At 37.5% G+C, this 17,652-nt stretch overlaps 1 protein-coding gene and 1 long non-coding RNA gene across 3 annotated transcripts in view; one reads left to right on the forward strand and one right to left on the reverse strand.

The window, feature by feature from the left end:
• The window catches only part of ttc12 (tetratricopeptide repeat domain 12), a 24,518-nt gene extending 20,344 nt beyond the window's left edge, over positions 1 to 4,174 (reverse strand). Inside the window, exons 1-6 of one of the 2 annotated variants that reach the window (XM_008425678.2) lie at positions 3,999 to 4,174; positions 3,054 to 3,208; positions 2,655 to 2,676; positions 1,785 to 1,862; positions 1,560 to 1,681; positions 753 to 812 (exon numbers count right to left, since the gene is read on the reverse strand). In XM_008425678.2, coding sequence (XP_008423900.1) covers positions 753 to 812; positions 1,560 to 1,681; positions 1,785 to 1,862; positions 2,655 to 2,676; positions 3,054 to 3,208; positions 3,999 to 4,050 — 489 coding nt within the window. In that variant the 5' untranslated portion in view covers positions 4,051 to 4,174. The remainder of the gene's footprint in view (positions 1 to 752; positions 813 to 1,559; positions 1,682 to 1,784; positions 1,863 to 2,654; positions 2,677 to 3,053; positions 3,209 to 3,998) is intronic. The other variant, XM_008425679.2, reaches the window with a different exon arrangement.
• Positions 4,175 to 16,643: 12,469 nt separating this feature from the next.
• Positions 16,644 to 17,507, forward strand: LOC108166818 (uncharacterized). Its single transcript, XR_001777217.1, has 2 exons — positions 16,644 to 16,804; positions 17,131 to 17,507. It is a non-coding gene; the product is annotated as an uncharacterized LOC108166818 (long non-coding RNA).
• The last annotated feature ends 145 nt before the right edge of the window (positions 17,508 to 17,652 follow it).

Genomic DNA, 17,652 nt, shown 5'->3' on the forward strand with positions numbered 1-17,652 from the left:
ATCCATCCATCCATCCATCCATCCATCCATCCATCCATCCATCCATCCATCCATCCATCCATCCATCCATCCATCCATCCATCCATTTTCTTTACTCCCTTGTCCCTCAGTGGGGTCGGGAGGTGCTGGTGCCCATCTCCAGCTAACGTTTCGGGTGAGAGGCGGGTTCACCCTGGACAGGTCGCCAGTCTGTCACAGGGCAACACAAAGACACACAGGACAAACAACCATGCACACACACATTCACACCTAGGGAGAATTTAGACAGACCAATTAACCTGACAGTCATGTTTTTGGACTGTGGGAGGAAACCGGAGTAACCGGAGAAAACCCATGCATGCACAGGGAGAACATGCAAACTCCATGCAGAAGGACCCCGGGCCAGTATTCGAAGCATATAGCGCCAATTTACAACAAATGTCATCTCAAGAAATTTACAAAAAAGTCATTTCAATTCAATCACGCATATATTCACATTAATCATACTTATCACACAGTGCATTAAGCTCAGTTTGTTACTATAAATGGCTCAAAAAGGTTTTCTGTCTAAGGAAACCCAGTAGATTCCATTGAGTCATTGACTTGCAGCATTCACTCCTCCTCGAATAAGAGTGCCAATCATATGTCATTTAACATTTTCTTTATTTGTTTAACATTATTAATTCGCAGGTTTTGTATAAACAAGTATTAAAATACAAAAGTGAAAAACCAAAGCATAACATTTTCTGAATTCCATGCCATATTTTTTTTACCTTCAAGGCCCACTCGCAGTCCATGACGGCTTCTTCATATCTTTCTAGCTTGATGTAGGCCTGGAGAAATCAAAACATTCAGAAGGCGGCAAATGAAAAACCGAAACGCACAGAAACAGAGACGGTTATTGTCGTCGCTGTGTTTAGTCAGAAGCAAAGCATCATTTTCGAAGTTGTTGATCTTGAGAAGCTGCTTTGTTGTTAAAACATGCACTTTTGATGAAAATGTAAAATAGCAGAAGTTAAATAAGTTTCCTAACTATTTTTGTTCTTACTTTTGCTTCTATCTCGTGTGGTGCCAAATTCCAGACATCAATGCATGAGAGTCAGGGGACATCATGGACAGGTTGCCAATCCATCAAAGACGCACAGAATCAAACCTAAGTGCAATTTGGAGATGCCAATCAACCTAATAAGACTATTTCTGGACTATGAAAGGAAGCCAGGGAAAAAAAATTAACTCCACGCAGAAATCCCCCTGGTCAGAATTAACCATCTTGCTGCAATGTAACAGTATTAAGGTAACTTCATAATCCCACAGCCAGCTCTGATAATATAGGAAAGACAACTTTGAACATGCTCAAAGACTTCTGTGACAAAATCCTGTGTTTGTGCTGCAGAGATAGAAGTCGGGTAGATTTATCCAAACACTGGGTCAACAACAGTGCCCCAGTTGATTGGGTTAGAGAACGATTCTTATCTCCCACGGGAGAGGAAGTAAGAAAAGGTAGGAAGTTGAAATTACCCAGAACAATTATCAATGGGTTGTGTATATGCAGAAGATATATTTTAAGGCTTAATACTTACTTGTGCTCTGTTGGTGTAGAGTGGCTGCATGTCCCTAAGTACAGCCAATCCATCACTGTAACACTTCACTGCAGTTTCATAATCTTCTTGGGCATAAGCTTCATTCCCCTTATCTTTGAGAGCTGCAGTAATTCAAGCAGAGAAACATTAATAAAGACGTTAGAGTAAACTCAAAAGAGCGACAACAAGACAACACCAGATGATGTAAGGAGGACAAAAACATACCAGTTGCCTCTTTTAGTCTAACCATTCTCTTTCTTCCCCGCTCTTTGGCGTCTCTCGACATAATCTTCATAAAATGTTCTTATTAGAAAGAGCAACATAAAAGACAATTCAAATATTAGATCGTTTTGTTCAGGTTTAAAGAAAACCTGCAAAGGTGATAAATACAGCCAGCATACACAATTTAAATGAACCAAATCGAGTTATATGCTAATGCTCTCGGTTACTTTGAGAGAGAGTGAAAAGAACAGCTGGCAAACGAAAATATTCATTGTGTTTTTCACTTTAAACACATCAAGCTGTTATAAGGTATTTCTGCAAAGAAAGAGTTCAGATGTGATGTAAAAAAAAAACTCCTGCGTTGTGTCTTCGCCGGCTCCAGCATAGAGCCTGTTTTTTTCTTTCTTATCATGAATTCAGAGTACAGAGGGTTCACTGCTTAAATTACATTCATTGATGAGTTTTCCTTTGCTGAGACTAAGTGCAAACTTCTGATGTAAAGTTAATTTAAGACTGTTACCTCAGTGATTTTGTTTTTCAGCATACAGATGTTCTCCACACCAGCTTAGAGAAGATCTGCGATTCCGTTTTTCTGAACTTGTGTTTTTGTTTCTTGGTTTTTCTAGTTTCTAGTTAAAAGAACTTTTGACCCAAAACAAATTTCAAAAGTGAACACTGGCTAACACTGTTGAATCATGTACGGCTTTCTTCTGTCTAATGCTCAGTGTTGAATTAGTAGCTTTAACACCTTGCTCTCATTAATCCACATTTATTGACTTTATTTACCTACAATATCAGCTTAGCAAAAAGAGAATATTTCATTCAGTATTTAAAAAAAAAAACTTCCAGTGCTCATAATGTTTTGTTACTCACCTTGACTGCTAGTATTTGAACTCTGAAGTAAAAAGAAAGAAAAATGATTAGCAAGATTAAAATATAGTTTTTTAATTATTTTTTTCTAAAGTGAAAAATACTTGGTAGGCAGCTTAACACAACAATTGTGCATGGTATGTTCATGCTTGAGAAACAGAAAACGAGTAAAAATAAAGACAGAGACACTTAAAACAGACAAGGAGGGGGAGTGAAATTCTGTGCTGACTTTGTGATATATATATATATATATATATATGTGTGTGTGTGTGTGCGTGGGTGTGTGTGTGTGTGTGTGTGTGTTCGCCGCTTGTGCATCGAAGCGACGAACACACAACTTCTCAAGTTTTAGCATTATATATATATATACTGTATATGTATTTTTTTGTTTGTTTTTTTTACCATAGAAGGTTGAAGAACTGGGCTTGTGTTGACTGTAGTCTTGTTGACTTTTGTCCTGCAAGGTTCATCCAAGGTGGTAATTAAGGTATCTGCTTTAGCTACGGCTTTCTGCTGCACTCCAGTATCAGAGGACTGAAAATCTTCCAATAACTGACCTAAAAAAGAAAACACCTTTAATCATTTACTTTTCTTAATTTAAGCTTGTAATATTTATGAAAATGAAATCATTTCATGTGCTTTTGGTACCAAGAAACATCTTACGGATTAAGATTTGCACATTACAAAATAGCATAAAACTACACCAGCCAAAGATCATCCCTAGGGCTTTTACTTTTGGCACAGAAGGTCTCCTTGTAAAATAGGGCAAGGGCCAATTAAAAAATAATAAAGGGGCACAATGTAAAAAGAGTAAATACAAAAAAATGAATTGGTTACATGGAAATCTAACACATATGCTTCTATTCTGACTTAGTGCACCTTCACAACTTCAAGGATTTTCTCCATATTTTTGCTATTCTAGTAAACGGTAATTAGATGAGCATAGCCATGGAGTCATGTGCTGCGACTCAGTTAACTTCAGCGTCATTTACCACCGTTGTAAAAAAATTTTTTAGAAAGCTACTTGCAGTTAAAATGAATGTAAATGTTATTAAAATATTAAAATACTGATTTCAGGATGGGGAGAGGGCGGGCTGGGGATAGATTTAAACCTAAAAAAAAAAAAGATAAATATAAGCAATACAGCACTAAAATAGACTAAATGTCGAATAATTAAACTTAGAATGCAAGAAAGTCGAACAACTGTAAAATTAATTCAAAAACAATTGCCCTGGTATATTGTTTCCACGGTTTTGTTAATATTTCCATATTTTTGTTAATGTTTCGGTAGTGGTAAACGTGAGCTAACAGTCCTTTATGAAAGGAGGTTTAAGAGGCAATGCGTACCTATTTTGTCAACGTTGCTCAGAAATCTGTCCAGGTCTTCGGAATTCTCCATCACTGTCTTGGACTTTAAACCCTGATTTTAATCGGCTGTATTTTTGAGTACTATTTTTGCATCGAAGCGGCGAACACACAACTTCTCAAGTTTTAGCATTGGGTTACCATAGTGACGCAGAGGCGTTAACGGTCATCCGTTACTTGAGCTTTAACTGTTGTAGCAAACAATTCGTAGTAATGGCTATGAGGATTAAGCAAGCAACACTTTATTATTAGTTCTCATAAATACAAAGATAATACGTCAAAAATATATTTTAATCTTCTACCCTGCACATCAATGAATGTTCATATGAAGTGAATATCGAATTCCTTTTCTTGTTTTCCTTGTTCTGTGCTGCCACCTTGTGGCTAAAAACGCATCATCCATGCAAATAATGAGAACTTGAATTTTGTTTTATTATGAAGAGTTGCTATCTTATTGATATTTTCATTTGCAGCACGTTGTTTTTTTTGTGTGTGTTTTTGTTGTTGTTGTTCTCACTGGATACTTGGATACGTTTACTAAAATAGGTGAAAACCTAGGTCTCTTTCTTTTAAAAAGACAACATTTTCAAATCCTATGTATGACATGAATCCATCCATATTCTATTTTTTAAAATATTAATTATTTCAGAAAAGTTATTTTAACTAGTGACTTTATTTAGACACTAAGATTTTGCTAACTATTTATTTTTCTTTTGGCATTTAAATCTAGTTTTTATTTATTTACCTGTAATACTATGAAATGTGTAAATTTATTTTGTTTGTTTTAAATTACAAGTACAATAGTGATTCAAATAACATCAAACATAGCTGCATAATAAAAATATTTTTAAAAACTAATAAATTACATAAGTTTTTCTAGTTTGCACTGAGAGAGGCAGAGGAGCTTGATTTGTCTTAATTTTTCTCACAGATCATCTGTTTCATATCCTGTCGTGACATGGTAACAGTTTCAACAAATATGTAAAAGAATATTTTTTTTGTTAAAGTTACATGCTGCAGCTTTCATGTGAACTCATGTTTCGTCACAAGGTCTCCAGCTCATCATCTGGCAGACAGTCTGACACTGATCTCCTCCCCCCTTGGAGACTTTCCAAACCAGTTATCAGAATTTCATCAGGATAATTATAATTAATATTAATAATTATTATTAAACTTAGAATAACCACTATTCTAAGTGAACAGTAAGTCCAGAGCTTGTTGGGGTTTTTCTTTTTTTTTTTTTTTTTTAAGATACTCGAAGATTCTGTCACGTTGCAGGAAAAGGAACGATGACACATCTTTCATGGCTTATGGTCAATAGACCCAGAGGGTATTAAATAGTTTCCCCTATAAGTATTGATACACGTCCCTCTAGAACACACCCCCAGGAATCTCATGGATAAAAGGATGTGGATCCTGTCCTGCTCCAGCCATCACATCCAACTAACCAACCAGGACAGAGGAACTTACCAAGCAGACAGAAAAAAATGGAAACTGGTCAGACTCTCAGAGCACCAAGCGCTAACTCTGCTGCTCCATCCTACTTTGGATGATCCGTTTTTAACACTGTGTGCTGCTGTATGCCTCTGGGGGTTGCTGCTCTTATTTATTCTAACAAGATAGGAAACTTTTCACTAGAATAACTCTTTAATTTGTTCATACTTTTTTTTTTTGCTTTCAAATACAAAACAAAAACAAAAATTATTCTGAACAGCTTCACATATGTTGCAGCACACCACTATGTGCAAAGTGAAATTTACAATATTGCATTACTTTTATTACACCATTGAGTAAACTCATTTCTTGTTTGATCCTCCATCTCTGTCACATAACCAGTATATGCGATTATAATTAGACATTATATTACTGTTTACAATTAAATGTCCTTCAGTGCTAAATCCATTTATTAATCTATTTTTTTCAAATGACACTAATCATAGCAATTGTTTCGTCAAGGTAACAGAAGCCATTGCTGCTGGAGACACAGATGCTGCTGCTAAAGCATCCAGGACAGCCAAGATCTTGAACATATTCTCAACTGATATTCTCAACTGTCTTGGCACTAATCGCCACCATCACTGTGACGACTGTAAATCTTATTATCTTCTTAAGTTGATCAAGAACTGATGAACTGAGCATAACCTTCCTTCTCATCTTCACAGCCACACCAAAATGGAATAAACGGATGAGTTCAAAAATTCAGATGTCTGTATGTACTCGTTTTAATCATTCATGTGATTTTTGATGTTATGTACCAATCACAAAAATAAGAAAAAAATATATATATTATCCAAAAAGCAGAGAAAATGTAGAAATATAGTCAGATGGAGTGCATTTTACAACGAACAATGACAGAATAAGATGGTATAAAATTCTTCACTGGAATGTCAAAATCATCCTGGTTTGAGTAAACGTGTATTTAACCATTAAAATACAGATTCAGTCTAGAGTTCATATACACCTATGGGAATGGGTGTTTTGAGCTTCTGAACTATTGACATGGGGTGACTTGCAGGCCTTTATTGTCCATTTTGGAGATAAATGTTACTGAAAAATAAATAAAAGGTTAAATTAATCTATCCAAGATGACAGGAAAGTACGTTTGGAGGACTTAAAGTAACGCTTTAACTATTATTGCTTTTGAACCAAAGGAGTGAAATAATAAAGAATCCAACAAAAACTGCGTGTTTTCTCTGATAATTGGTGAGAGAAATTCACAGTAGTGATGCACTTTGTATATTTGAGCCTATATTAATAAATTGAGTTTGTGTAAATTTGAAAAATATCAGAATAAAAGATACACTTGTTATTATTAATTTAAATGATCAGTACTCTGCATCATTAGTCTCTTGTAATCCACTCCATATGCTGATAATGAGAATGTCTATATTTCTGACAGAAATTATGTCTTTACTCTAATTGGCCTATGTTACGGCCAGTGGCCTTGTGTATGTTTTCTTTTCCTTTTTTGTACATCTGCAGCTTCTAATCAAGTTGACTCCACTTGGAAGTGGATGCAGCCCTGCCTTCCTGTGCCACTCCCTGAGGCCTACAGCGATTGGCTCATCAATTGCCAGCTCCACCAATCCCTGAAGAGGCCTCCCCTTTAAAAACCAAGGACTTCCTGGGAGAAGGTGCAGTTAATCCTTTGTTCAGACAGCTTGCCACTTTGTTGGGTGTTTGGTTTTTTTTGGACTGCTGTAAACTTGATTGCTCTGATAGCTTTTGAAAGCTTGTGTAACTCGCTTTGTCCCTGTGGGGGATTTTTGTATCTTGGCTACAGATTTGTAGTTTGTTTTTGTTTAACCTGTATGGAAAGTCCATTTTTGTTTGGTTAAGATCTTTGGTTTACAACCCTGATTGTTTTGTGGATTTTGTTTTATTTAGTACATTTTTGTTGTAAGTCCCTACCTTTTGATTATTGTCAATTTTTACCTTTTTATTTTTTGTCAAAACCCAAACAATAAACTTCTAAATTGTTAAACCTTACCACCTAGGTTTCTTAAATGTTACTTCCCTTTCCCCTGGCCGAGCCGGGTCGTAACAGCCTATAAAACCAATTACTAAACTTTTTTTTAATTATGTTTGCTCTTAAAACATAATTGTTAGTTTCTGAGGTACAGCAATAATGTTTGTGGGTCAATTTGACCCAGGGAGTGTTTAGTCATGCTATTGTGTCAGAAACCAAAAACTTCCTCCAAAACTTTTTTGTATCTGATTATTAACTCCAATACTAACCATTTCAATCAATATTTGTGCAATGATGTTTTTTTTCTCACAAATAAAGGATCAATAATGACAATTTTCTCTTTTGGACATAAAAAATGATGTTCAATTTTTTATGCCCACTGAAAAAACCTAAACACAAAATTACACTAACTATCCTTGAAAGTGATTTTTTGTAAAAAAAAAATATATATATATTACATTTAGATTTTTTTTTTTGAAGGGGTGATCTTTATAATTGAACTTGAGACACTTTTCTGCTCTGGGTCAAATTGACCTGCTTACTAAAATTAAGACAAACGAGTCCTGAAGATGATCTTGCTGCTGGATTTCCAGTTTAAACCTGCATGTTCAAAACATAACTGGGTTTTTCATCACATGCTGCCCAGATTTTTATGCCATATTTAGCTGGTGTGAAAGGCATATATTGCCTAAATGACCAGCGACCTCTGAATGACAGGGGTGATCTTTATGAATGCCACAAGTCTTCCATCCACTGGGACATTAGGGCCTGGATTATAGAACAGGGGAAGTTTCAACCCACATGTTCCACAATGTTCTATTAGCTGCTAGTTTGTCTTGTCCATCRATTGTCAAATCGGATTACTCTGGAGAAAAGGCTCCAGAAACATTATGGCCCGAAATATTACCCTGCCTGTCTCTGCATCCCTTAGACTGGCTGTTGATTCATTTTTTGACTTTAAAACTCTGGTCAGAATGAGACCCCCTCATTGCATTTGGTCCTTCCAGTTCTCTCCAAAAACTCGCCTTCCTTTTAGATTCGTCATTTCAAGAATTATTTTCTGTATTGCACCAGGCCTGAGTAGCTCAAAGACTGACTTGATGTCTATAATGTGAGTTTCTGCCGTCCTAGTCAACCCTGGAATGATCAACAAGAAGCTCCAGCACTTCCAGGGTTGTCATCTTTTTATTTCCCTGCGGCTCATTTCCTGATCTCTGACAGTGACGATATTACATGTAGCTTCAGTGTGTAATGTGTTTAGGACTCCCTTGCAGAGAGTTTTTATGTTTCACCCCCACTTATACTGAGTGTCCACTCAGTGTGGGTGGAGTTTGTCCAGGGGAACAGAAAAGGTTCCTGTCAAAAGTTGTATGAACACTTTCTGCTTTCTGGCAGCTTCCTAGTGAAGTAAAGAGAATAGTGAAAGAGTGGGTTTGTGTGGGTGTTTAGGTGTGTGTGCGTGTGGGGGTGTGCGTGTGTGTGTGCGGTGAAATATGTCTCATAGGTACAAAGAAACAAATACCCGAACAGTATCTATGTAACAAATAGACCTAGGGGGGGCTGCAAATGTGTAAAATGAACCATTTTTATTTTATACATAGAGTGCACCTATTAAGACAAATAGAAAAAGTTTCATGCAGAAAAAATACTTCTATTTTTAAAAAAATTTTAAACTTTGAAACGGGTCAATTTGACCCGTAACATAATAGGAGGGTTAAAAAAACATTGATTTTTGTTATGTTAATAAGTTTTCTTAGTTTTATGACACAAATGGAAATGGTATAACTGACAACCCTGGTAAACCTTGCTCAAACAACTAATAAAATGCAATCCAATCCTAATCCCACTTTATTTATAAAGCACATTTACAAACAGCAGAGTTGAACCAAAGTGCTGTGGAATATGACCTTTAATAAGGAACGCAGATGTAGAACACACAAAGCAGAAAAATCCAGAACAAAAGCAGTGAGAATGAAAAATCTATGGTAATATCAGACATTTGGCTGTGATTTTACCTTCAGCCAAAGGCATAGATGATCACTATCATTAAACTGTATATATTCTTTAGCTTGTTGGTTCTACAAAATCAGCACAAACTGAAATGTAGATGAAGTCAACAAAGACTCCGCTAGCATCTTCAGTGGGATTTCCTGTTCCTGAAGCCAAACAAGGAAACATTGTCTCACGTAAACCACATCATGCAGGAACCATTTGTGGAGACTGAGAATCGTTGAAGACAGACAATGGTTTAAATTATTCAGTTTTATTTATTTCTTCTTTTCATCATGCTTGCAGAGGACTGTTATTGCCACCAGGAAGAAAAAACAGGTGCTTTATTGTTCTATTACTACTTCTTTCTGGATCCAAACAAGTTTTAAAAGAAGGAACAAAGGCCCTTGTAAAGCAATTGTCAGAGTTTATCACTACACACCCCAGGCTGGAGTACTACTGTATAGTTTTACTATTTCCCGATTGAAGTTGAAACTGATGTCCATAAAAATATTTTTATGTTTTATGTGATTGCGAGACCCATGGAGTTATGGGTCTCGCATAACTCCATGTAGATTCTGCTTTTGTCTGAGAAATGAAGTAGTTTGGACATTACGCTACTTCACTTTTGACCATCTTTAGTAAATGCATAAACTAACTTCCTTAACTACAGATGAAAATGAAACTAATTTGATCTAATATAACGACTGATCTCAGCTAAGGCCATATGAAAATTGATAAATTCAACCAGAGACACTCCAGTAAACATTCAAACCACGTCTAATTTCATCTCTGTTTATTTTTGGGAAATGTCATGATGTGCGGTTGTTGAGGTTCGGACCCAAATGCAGAGAGGTGAGGCAGCAACTGAGTTTGAGGATTTAGTGAGGATCTTCAGCAAAAGTTCAGGCAGCTCAGATGAGCAACGAAACTTAAACTCAAACACCGGAAGACAATAACTCAACGTAAGACAGCTAAAAACAAGGATCCGACGGGAAAACAGACACAGGCGGGATTAAATATACAAGAGGTAATCAGGGAACACGAGACACAGCTGGGAGCAATCAGGACAGACAAGCCAACACAGAAACTAACTACATTAGTTTGCACTAATCCTCAGTGTTTAAGCCTGGAGATGAGGGCTGAAGGAGGTCAGACAAGGCACCGGTGTTTATTCTGGACTTCAACAACAAAAAGAGAAAATATACACCCAAAAACAAATAATGGTACATTACTTTCAAAAAATACTAAAATTTGTTTTCTATTTTGGGGAAAATGGCAATAAATGTTATATATCATAAATTAATCCAAATATAATGGATGTTTTTACAATTCCATGAAAAAAAAATACAATAGATGTTAAATACGCAACGTCATATTGAATTGTAACGCTATTCATTTAACAATAACTTACATTGAAAATCCACAAAACAGTCTGATCTGGCCTTATTTTAAAAGAAGAATTTCTGCCATCCTTATAACATAATATGATCTGCATCCTGATGATTACTACATTTTTCTTTATAAGTTCTGGCTGAAACAGACCAGAGGAATCAACTGGTGTTGTCTTGCAGACAATCAAGTTCACATAGCAAATACTAGAAGAAACAGCATTTTAATTGGTGTATAAAAAAATATTTTTGTTCATATGAAGCTTCATAAATTGGTTTTAACTTGCACAGACAAATCAAACAGACCAGAATAGACCACAGCTTCAAACAGGAACTGTTTATTGAGTTTGTGGTTTCAGCAACTGATGGATCTGATTGTCAACCAGGAAGAGCTGCAACACCCAACAGAAAGCCAAATACAGGATCTCTTCTTCCTTAAAATTCAGAGGGTTCTGCTCTGTACTGAGAGAGTGAGTTTTACATAACACCTTTCACAGATTAAAATCACAAACTGCTTCAAAGACGAAGCACAGCATACTATAAAACATCAAGTTAATTAGTTAGAAGATTTTCGGTACCAAAAATGTCTCAACCTGCTTTTTTGAAAGAGTCAATAGTTTCAGTGCAGTGCAAGATGTGATAGAAAATTTTGTTTGTAATCTTATTTCATTTTTTATGCAACTGATTTTACCATTTATTTTACTGATTATATCTGCTGTGTTTTTGTATTTCTGTAAGATGTGTTTTTCCGTTAAAGAAGTTTCCAGATAATGTTTAGATGTTTCCGCAGCTGTGACGGTATAAGAGACCTTAAGACATCTTGGGTAAAATGTTTAACCTGGCCGTTGTCTTAAAGGACTGACATGTGAAATGTAGTTTGTACCTGAAATCCTTACCAGTTCTCTTTCCTGACATAAAATTATCCCCTCCAAGAGGTGAGGGACGGTTCATGAGGTGGGGCTTAGGATTGTGTTTGTGGTCCATCTGGAAATAGAGATAAGATCAGACTTTGGGTGGGTCCTGTTAGGTTCCAGGTGGTGGGGATTAGTTTTTCCTTTTCAGTACTTCACCAGTCCACCAGAGGGAGCCATCGGGCCACTCTGCTGGAGAGGCGTGCCCGCAGACTCTCAACTACCCGCACCTGAGGGTAATCATGGTCTGGAGGAGTATATAACCAGCACTTCCTTGCCAGAGTGTTTGCCAGTTTTTGGTACTCTAGCTCCTCAGTGTGCTTTGCCTAAATCTTCTTGTGTTTTGACCCGAGACTGTTCAGGTTCTCACCCTACTCTCGTGACCTTACCTTCAGGAACCCTTCGAGGCCCACCAGTCCAGGAGAAACCATCTGTGACGCCTCTGCTGCCGGCTCAACTGCTCCCTTGTGGGGACACACCTGACCTGCCACCCTCCAACGCCTGGTCCCTCCCCAACCTGCCTCCATAGCTCTCTCCACTGTCTGGAACCCCGTTCCTCCACCCGTCATTCTCCACTGGTTTTCCAAGTAAGAACTGTACTCCCAGCCAGTGGTWATCTCCTTTCCCCACCCTCTGTGAAACCATTCTGACTTCTCTATTCCCTTGTGTGCAGACGCACCCGGACTCCGGCCCGCTGACCTCTCTAGTCGAGCTTCCTTGTTTGATTTTTGTATTTTACAATAAACACCCTTTACATCCATCTCTCTGTGAGTGTTTCTGCATGTGGGCTAAAAACATTAGACCAAGCATGACGGGTCCTTTCCTTGCTGTGACTATATAACGATGTGATGTGTGTTGTTCAGGGCTCTTCTCCTGACTGCGCTCAGTGAGATGGGTCTTCGAACGCTTTGGCCTTCGAATAAAGAAACTTAAAGAAAAAGATTAATCTTTCTCTACTTATTGAAACAGATTATCATTCCTTAATAAAGCTTCTATAACATTCTGGTGTCAGAAGTGGGATCCAGCGTGTCAGGAGGCCCTGGGTGACGGGAGATCGGATGCACTGGCCAGCCTGAATCTTCAGTTCACCTTCAATTTAAACGAGGGGAATCTGAGGTATTGTCCCGGTAGCTGTTGACCGCCTGGATCCATAAGGACCTTGGTGATCTCCATCGGGTGAGAACTGTTTCAGGATTATTACTGGGTTTGATTCAGACAGCTGTGATCCTGTGAGAAAACTCCAAAGGGGAGTTAGGTTCATCTCAAAGGGAGTTTGGATAATCTTTTGTCATAGAGGGTGATAAAAAGGGTGGTTCTTAGCACTTCTACACCTTAAGGAACGAAGGCCAGAGGAGAGACGTCTCCCAGAAAAGATTAAAATGGGATCTAGATCCTCAAAAGGTTCACTCGTTACCATCGTCATTCGGTAAATTATGACACTTTTAATACAAAGTTGACATTATTCAAAATGTCTTTGTTATGACAACTTGACATTATCCAAGAAATCATTACTGTTTAAACTTTACCTTTAATAACATAAAGTTACCTAATTTTTAAAGTGCAATCAGTAATACTTTTATAACAAATTTATATCAGTAATGATTTCTTGGTTAATGTCAAGTTGTCATAAAGACATTTTGAATTCATGAAGACTTATTCATGTTCATGACAGGTGTTATGTCATGTTTATGACAGTGTCATGTCAGTCTTATTCACCCCCCTTCAAATAAAGTGTTACCGACTCCTCTGCCTTTAAGAAAATGCCTATGTTTGATTTAATTGTGACTGGGAAAAACGTTTAATTTGTTGTTGATTCAGGTGCTACTCATTCTGTTTTAACTTCTGCATCTTTGACTCCTCCACCGAAGCTTAGTGGTCGTTATACTGATTCTGTTTCAGCATCTGGGGATACAGTGAGGGAATGTTTTGCCCTCACTGTAGCTTTGCAACGGCTTTTGCTGTAGCAAAAGCTTTGTTGACATAAATTATTCCTCGATGGGGAATACCTGACCTTATTTCAAGTGATAATGGAACACATTTTGTAAACCAGGCGTTAAAATAGATAAGCGCATTGTTTGGGTTTAAATTAAAAACACACTGTGCTTATCATCCGCAGTCAGAAGGAGCTATGGAACGTGAGAATGGCACGCTTAAAAACTCATTGGAAAAATGTTGTGAAGAAACAGGATTGTCCTGGCCAAAGGCTTTACCCTTGGTTTTGATGTACATGAGAATGAGGACTAGAGCGAGATCTAATCTAAGCGCTTTGGAAATTTTGTTTGGTAGACCTGCAACAACTGGAGGAGAAACCAGCAAAAATATGTACATACTAACTTCTAATACCATGGAAAATAATATGTCAGAATATTGTAAATCTCTGTCACAGTCTCTCTCTGTGTCCCACCAGGCTGTGAAAGCTGCCCTTCCTCTGGTGGTTGATAAACCTCTACTCCCTTTAAAACCTGGCCAGTGGGTTTTGGTGAAGGACACACGCAGACGGCACTGTAAGTTCAGACGGTGGTTGGGGCCTTATATCATCCTGATGACTACTCACACTGTAATAAAGGTCGAAGGACGAGCCGCCTGGATTCACGCCAGCCAGTGCAAACTGCTCACCGCAGAACCACCTGTACCTGAGGGTCCAGACGAAGAAGACAGAACTCCCTCATAGGGAGGGCTTTCAACGACTGCTCACCTGTCCTAGTAACAGGGCGGCGTGAAGAGCAGAACCACCCAGGAAGGGGCAGCAGGACTCCAGGATTTATTTTTGTTTTTGTGGTGTTAAGAAGAAACACCAAACAAGTAAGATGCAGTTACATGTGGGAAATGTTGTGGACACTGATTGGGGTTTCCCTATTAGTAACCATTCCCGTTTCAGTTTGGGAAGCTGCATCCCGACGGCAAGCAGAAAATAAAACTTCTGTTGCGACAACATTATCTTTGGTTAGAATGAAAAGGAAAGCTAACCACGACATTGATCATCAAGGGCCAGAAGACAACGCATGGTGGGCAATTGTGAAGACAATGACAAGGAGAGTTACCAATTCCAGCTGTGTAGTTTGTTCTGTAATTCCACAATCTGTTCCAACCAGTCCGCTGCTGTTACCGGTCCCTGCAACATTGACTGAGACTTTAGCAGTATTCCTAACTATTGCTTCAAATATTTCTCAGGTCAGAAGTGTGTATCCGTGGACATCAAGTGTGAAGATGGGCCCCATAAGGAAACCAGCAGTGGTGGGAAGTAACGAAGTACAAGTACGTCGTTACTGTACTTAAGTACAATTTTCGTGTATCTGTACTTTACTTAAGTAGATTTAATAATGGATACTTTCTACTTTTACTCCACTACATTTTACAGTAAGTATCTGTACTTTCTACTTCACTACATTTCTACAAAACTGTCGCGTTACTCGTTACATCCAAGTCACATTGTGTGTGTTTTTTCCGTTAAAATGTGAAGTTCAGGGACTTAAGGTGGCGCCGTAAAATCCGAGCAATGACGTGACTTACGTGTCTGTTGTCACCCATCCACCCATTATCTTATTTCACCCAATAAGATAATAATTGCATGTTAACATATTACAGTGCCCAGAAAATGTATTCATTTTTTCGCCAAACGTGTTCTGCGACCTGTGGGAATTTAATTCACACGTCCGCCCACAGGAGGTACTGAGCGGCATTGCTTTAACCACAGCAAAGAGGGCTTAAGTAGGGCAGTGTGTGGCTTAAGTAGGGCAATGTGTGAGTAACACAGACTTGGGCATTTACTCTCAGTAAGGATGGTTGTTTATGGTATTTTTCTGTTTTTTGAGTGTTTCTGACTACATGTTGAGGGGTGAAGCTCTTATCAAATAAAGAAAATTCTAATTGTAACACAAAGAGGTGAACATTTAGCTATTTCTTTACTGCGCTGGATCAAAATATAGTTTGTGGAACATTAGAAGCTGGACTGGTTGAACTTCTGGCAGAAGCAGGGTTGTATCTGTCTCCGTCTAAAAAGTCTGTTTAAGATGTTTAAGCAACTGGACTTTTGTAAGGAATTCACATGTATTACTGTTTTAGACAAATATTAAGGTAGGACTAAAGCTATGGAGGGAAAGCTGAGTCAGTTGTCATATGTTTTGCCTTCATTTTGAAATTCATTCAGAGTAGTGACATTTTTACCAGTATCTTATAAAATCTTTTTTTCTGCTGTCTATTTCTAAATTTGCATTCTTAAAGATGAATTGTCAAGATCTCAGATGATAGTTTTTGAAGTCAAAATTTATCTCTGTGATGAAAATGCATTGAAAGGTAGGAAGTCACTACCTTTTATGCCGTTTTTTTTTCTCAATTTACATCTCATTTCTCTGCATTAAATATTTCTTTATAGTAGCAAGTCAACCTCTTTATTACATTTGAGTTTTATTTTACAGCTTAAATATAGTTTAATCACTGAGCTGGGCCTGCAAAATAGTATTTGTATTGACAGCCCATAAGACAACAGTACCTTTTAAATTTAAATATGCTTTTCTAGCAGAGATGTTTTGAAGATAGTGCTTAAAAGAAGTGTAAAATATTGATTATTGGTGTTGGGCAATAAAAAAACCAGCAAGGTTAAGTAATGTTGATACCGAGTAAAACTTTTTAAATGGATTTTAATCAAATAAGAACTCTAAATGTTGCAAATTACTTTCCAAAAGGCATTGAAGTTGTCAGGGGGTGTTTCTGTTTTGGAGCTCCGTCTTGAGCTTTCCTCCACATCTGTGGGTTTGGGGTTTTTTTCCTTATCACTTAACCAAAGTAAGTTCCTGTTCTTTTTTAACCACACCCATAAAGCATCAAGTGTCTGTCAGCAGCACCACCTTCTCAAATGACAGGTTTAAAATATAAGCCAATATACCAAACCTGCAGAGTCCACTGAAAGGCCAAGCAATCATGCCAGAATCTCAGACCAGCATTGCCCCAACCTACCGTGGTTGGTCTATTTTCAACATTTTATGCTGCTGTTGGCCTCTTGGAGCTTTTGCACTGTATTACTCTTGTAAGGTAGGTAATCTTTCAACAGCATTAAAATTAATTTCGCTCAAACCTTTGACCCTTTTTTGTAATTTTTTTAACCTCTACCTTTAAGACAATTATTTACATCTTATGTAATATATTTTAAGCTATATGTTTCTCACAGATGATGGAACTGCTTTATTGTAGTCATTAGTCATACAGTTTTTATGAATGCCAATGCATTAGTGATTTTGTATCTGAATGTGACATGACTGGTGCAAATAGCAAAGATTTCAGCATTATTTTTTTAATCTCCTCTTCATTGGTGCAACTGCATGAATATGTAAGTGATTGTGTTCACTGTTGATTCTAAGGCAAATACTGCAAATGAAGCTGGAGACACCGCCGCAGCTCAGGACGCATCAAAAACAGCAAGGACCCTGAATATCCTCTCCCTCATCTGTGGACTTATTCTCATCCCTATCATCATCTATTACTACAGCCAAAATCAGAAGCATCACTGATTTGTCACTGTAGAAATATCTTCTTCTTCTTCTTCTTCTCCTCCACCGGCAGTTGAAAGTAAATGACTGATCTTATCTACATCTGTCAACATGAATGCTGTCAAAAATATTCTTTGGTACTTTGTTTCACCCTCAATTGTAAAATCATTTAAAGTTTGTTGAGACAGAAAACAGCATTGTTTAACTTTGTTCGGTGCTGGTTGCAAATAAAGAAAACTTGAAATGGCGTTGAGTTGTGCAACTCTTGTTTTTTTATGGTTCTCTTTGAAGCATTATTAGGAAAAATCAGCTGAAATAAAATTCAACTAATAAATAAATATACACATTTCCTCCAAAATGCATTTTCCTTCTTGAAGATGTGTTCGTTTCTCT

The sequence above is a fragment of the Poecilia reticulata genome, linkage group LG13 (assembly GCF_000633615.1).
Source record: "Poecilia reticulata strain Guanapo linkage group LG13, Guppy_female_1.0+MT, whole genome shotgun sequence".
Lineage (NCBI taxonomy): Eukaryota > Metazoa > Chordata > Actinopteri > Cyprinodontiformes > Poeciliidae > Poecilia > Poecilia reticulata.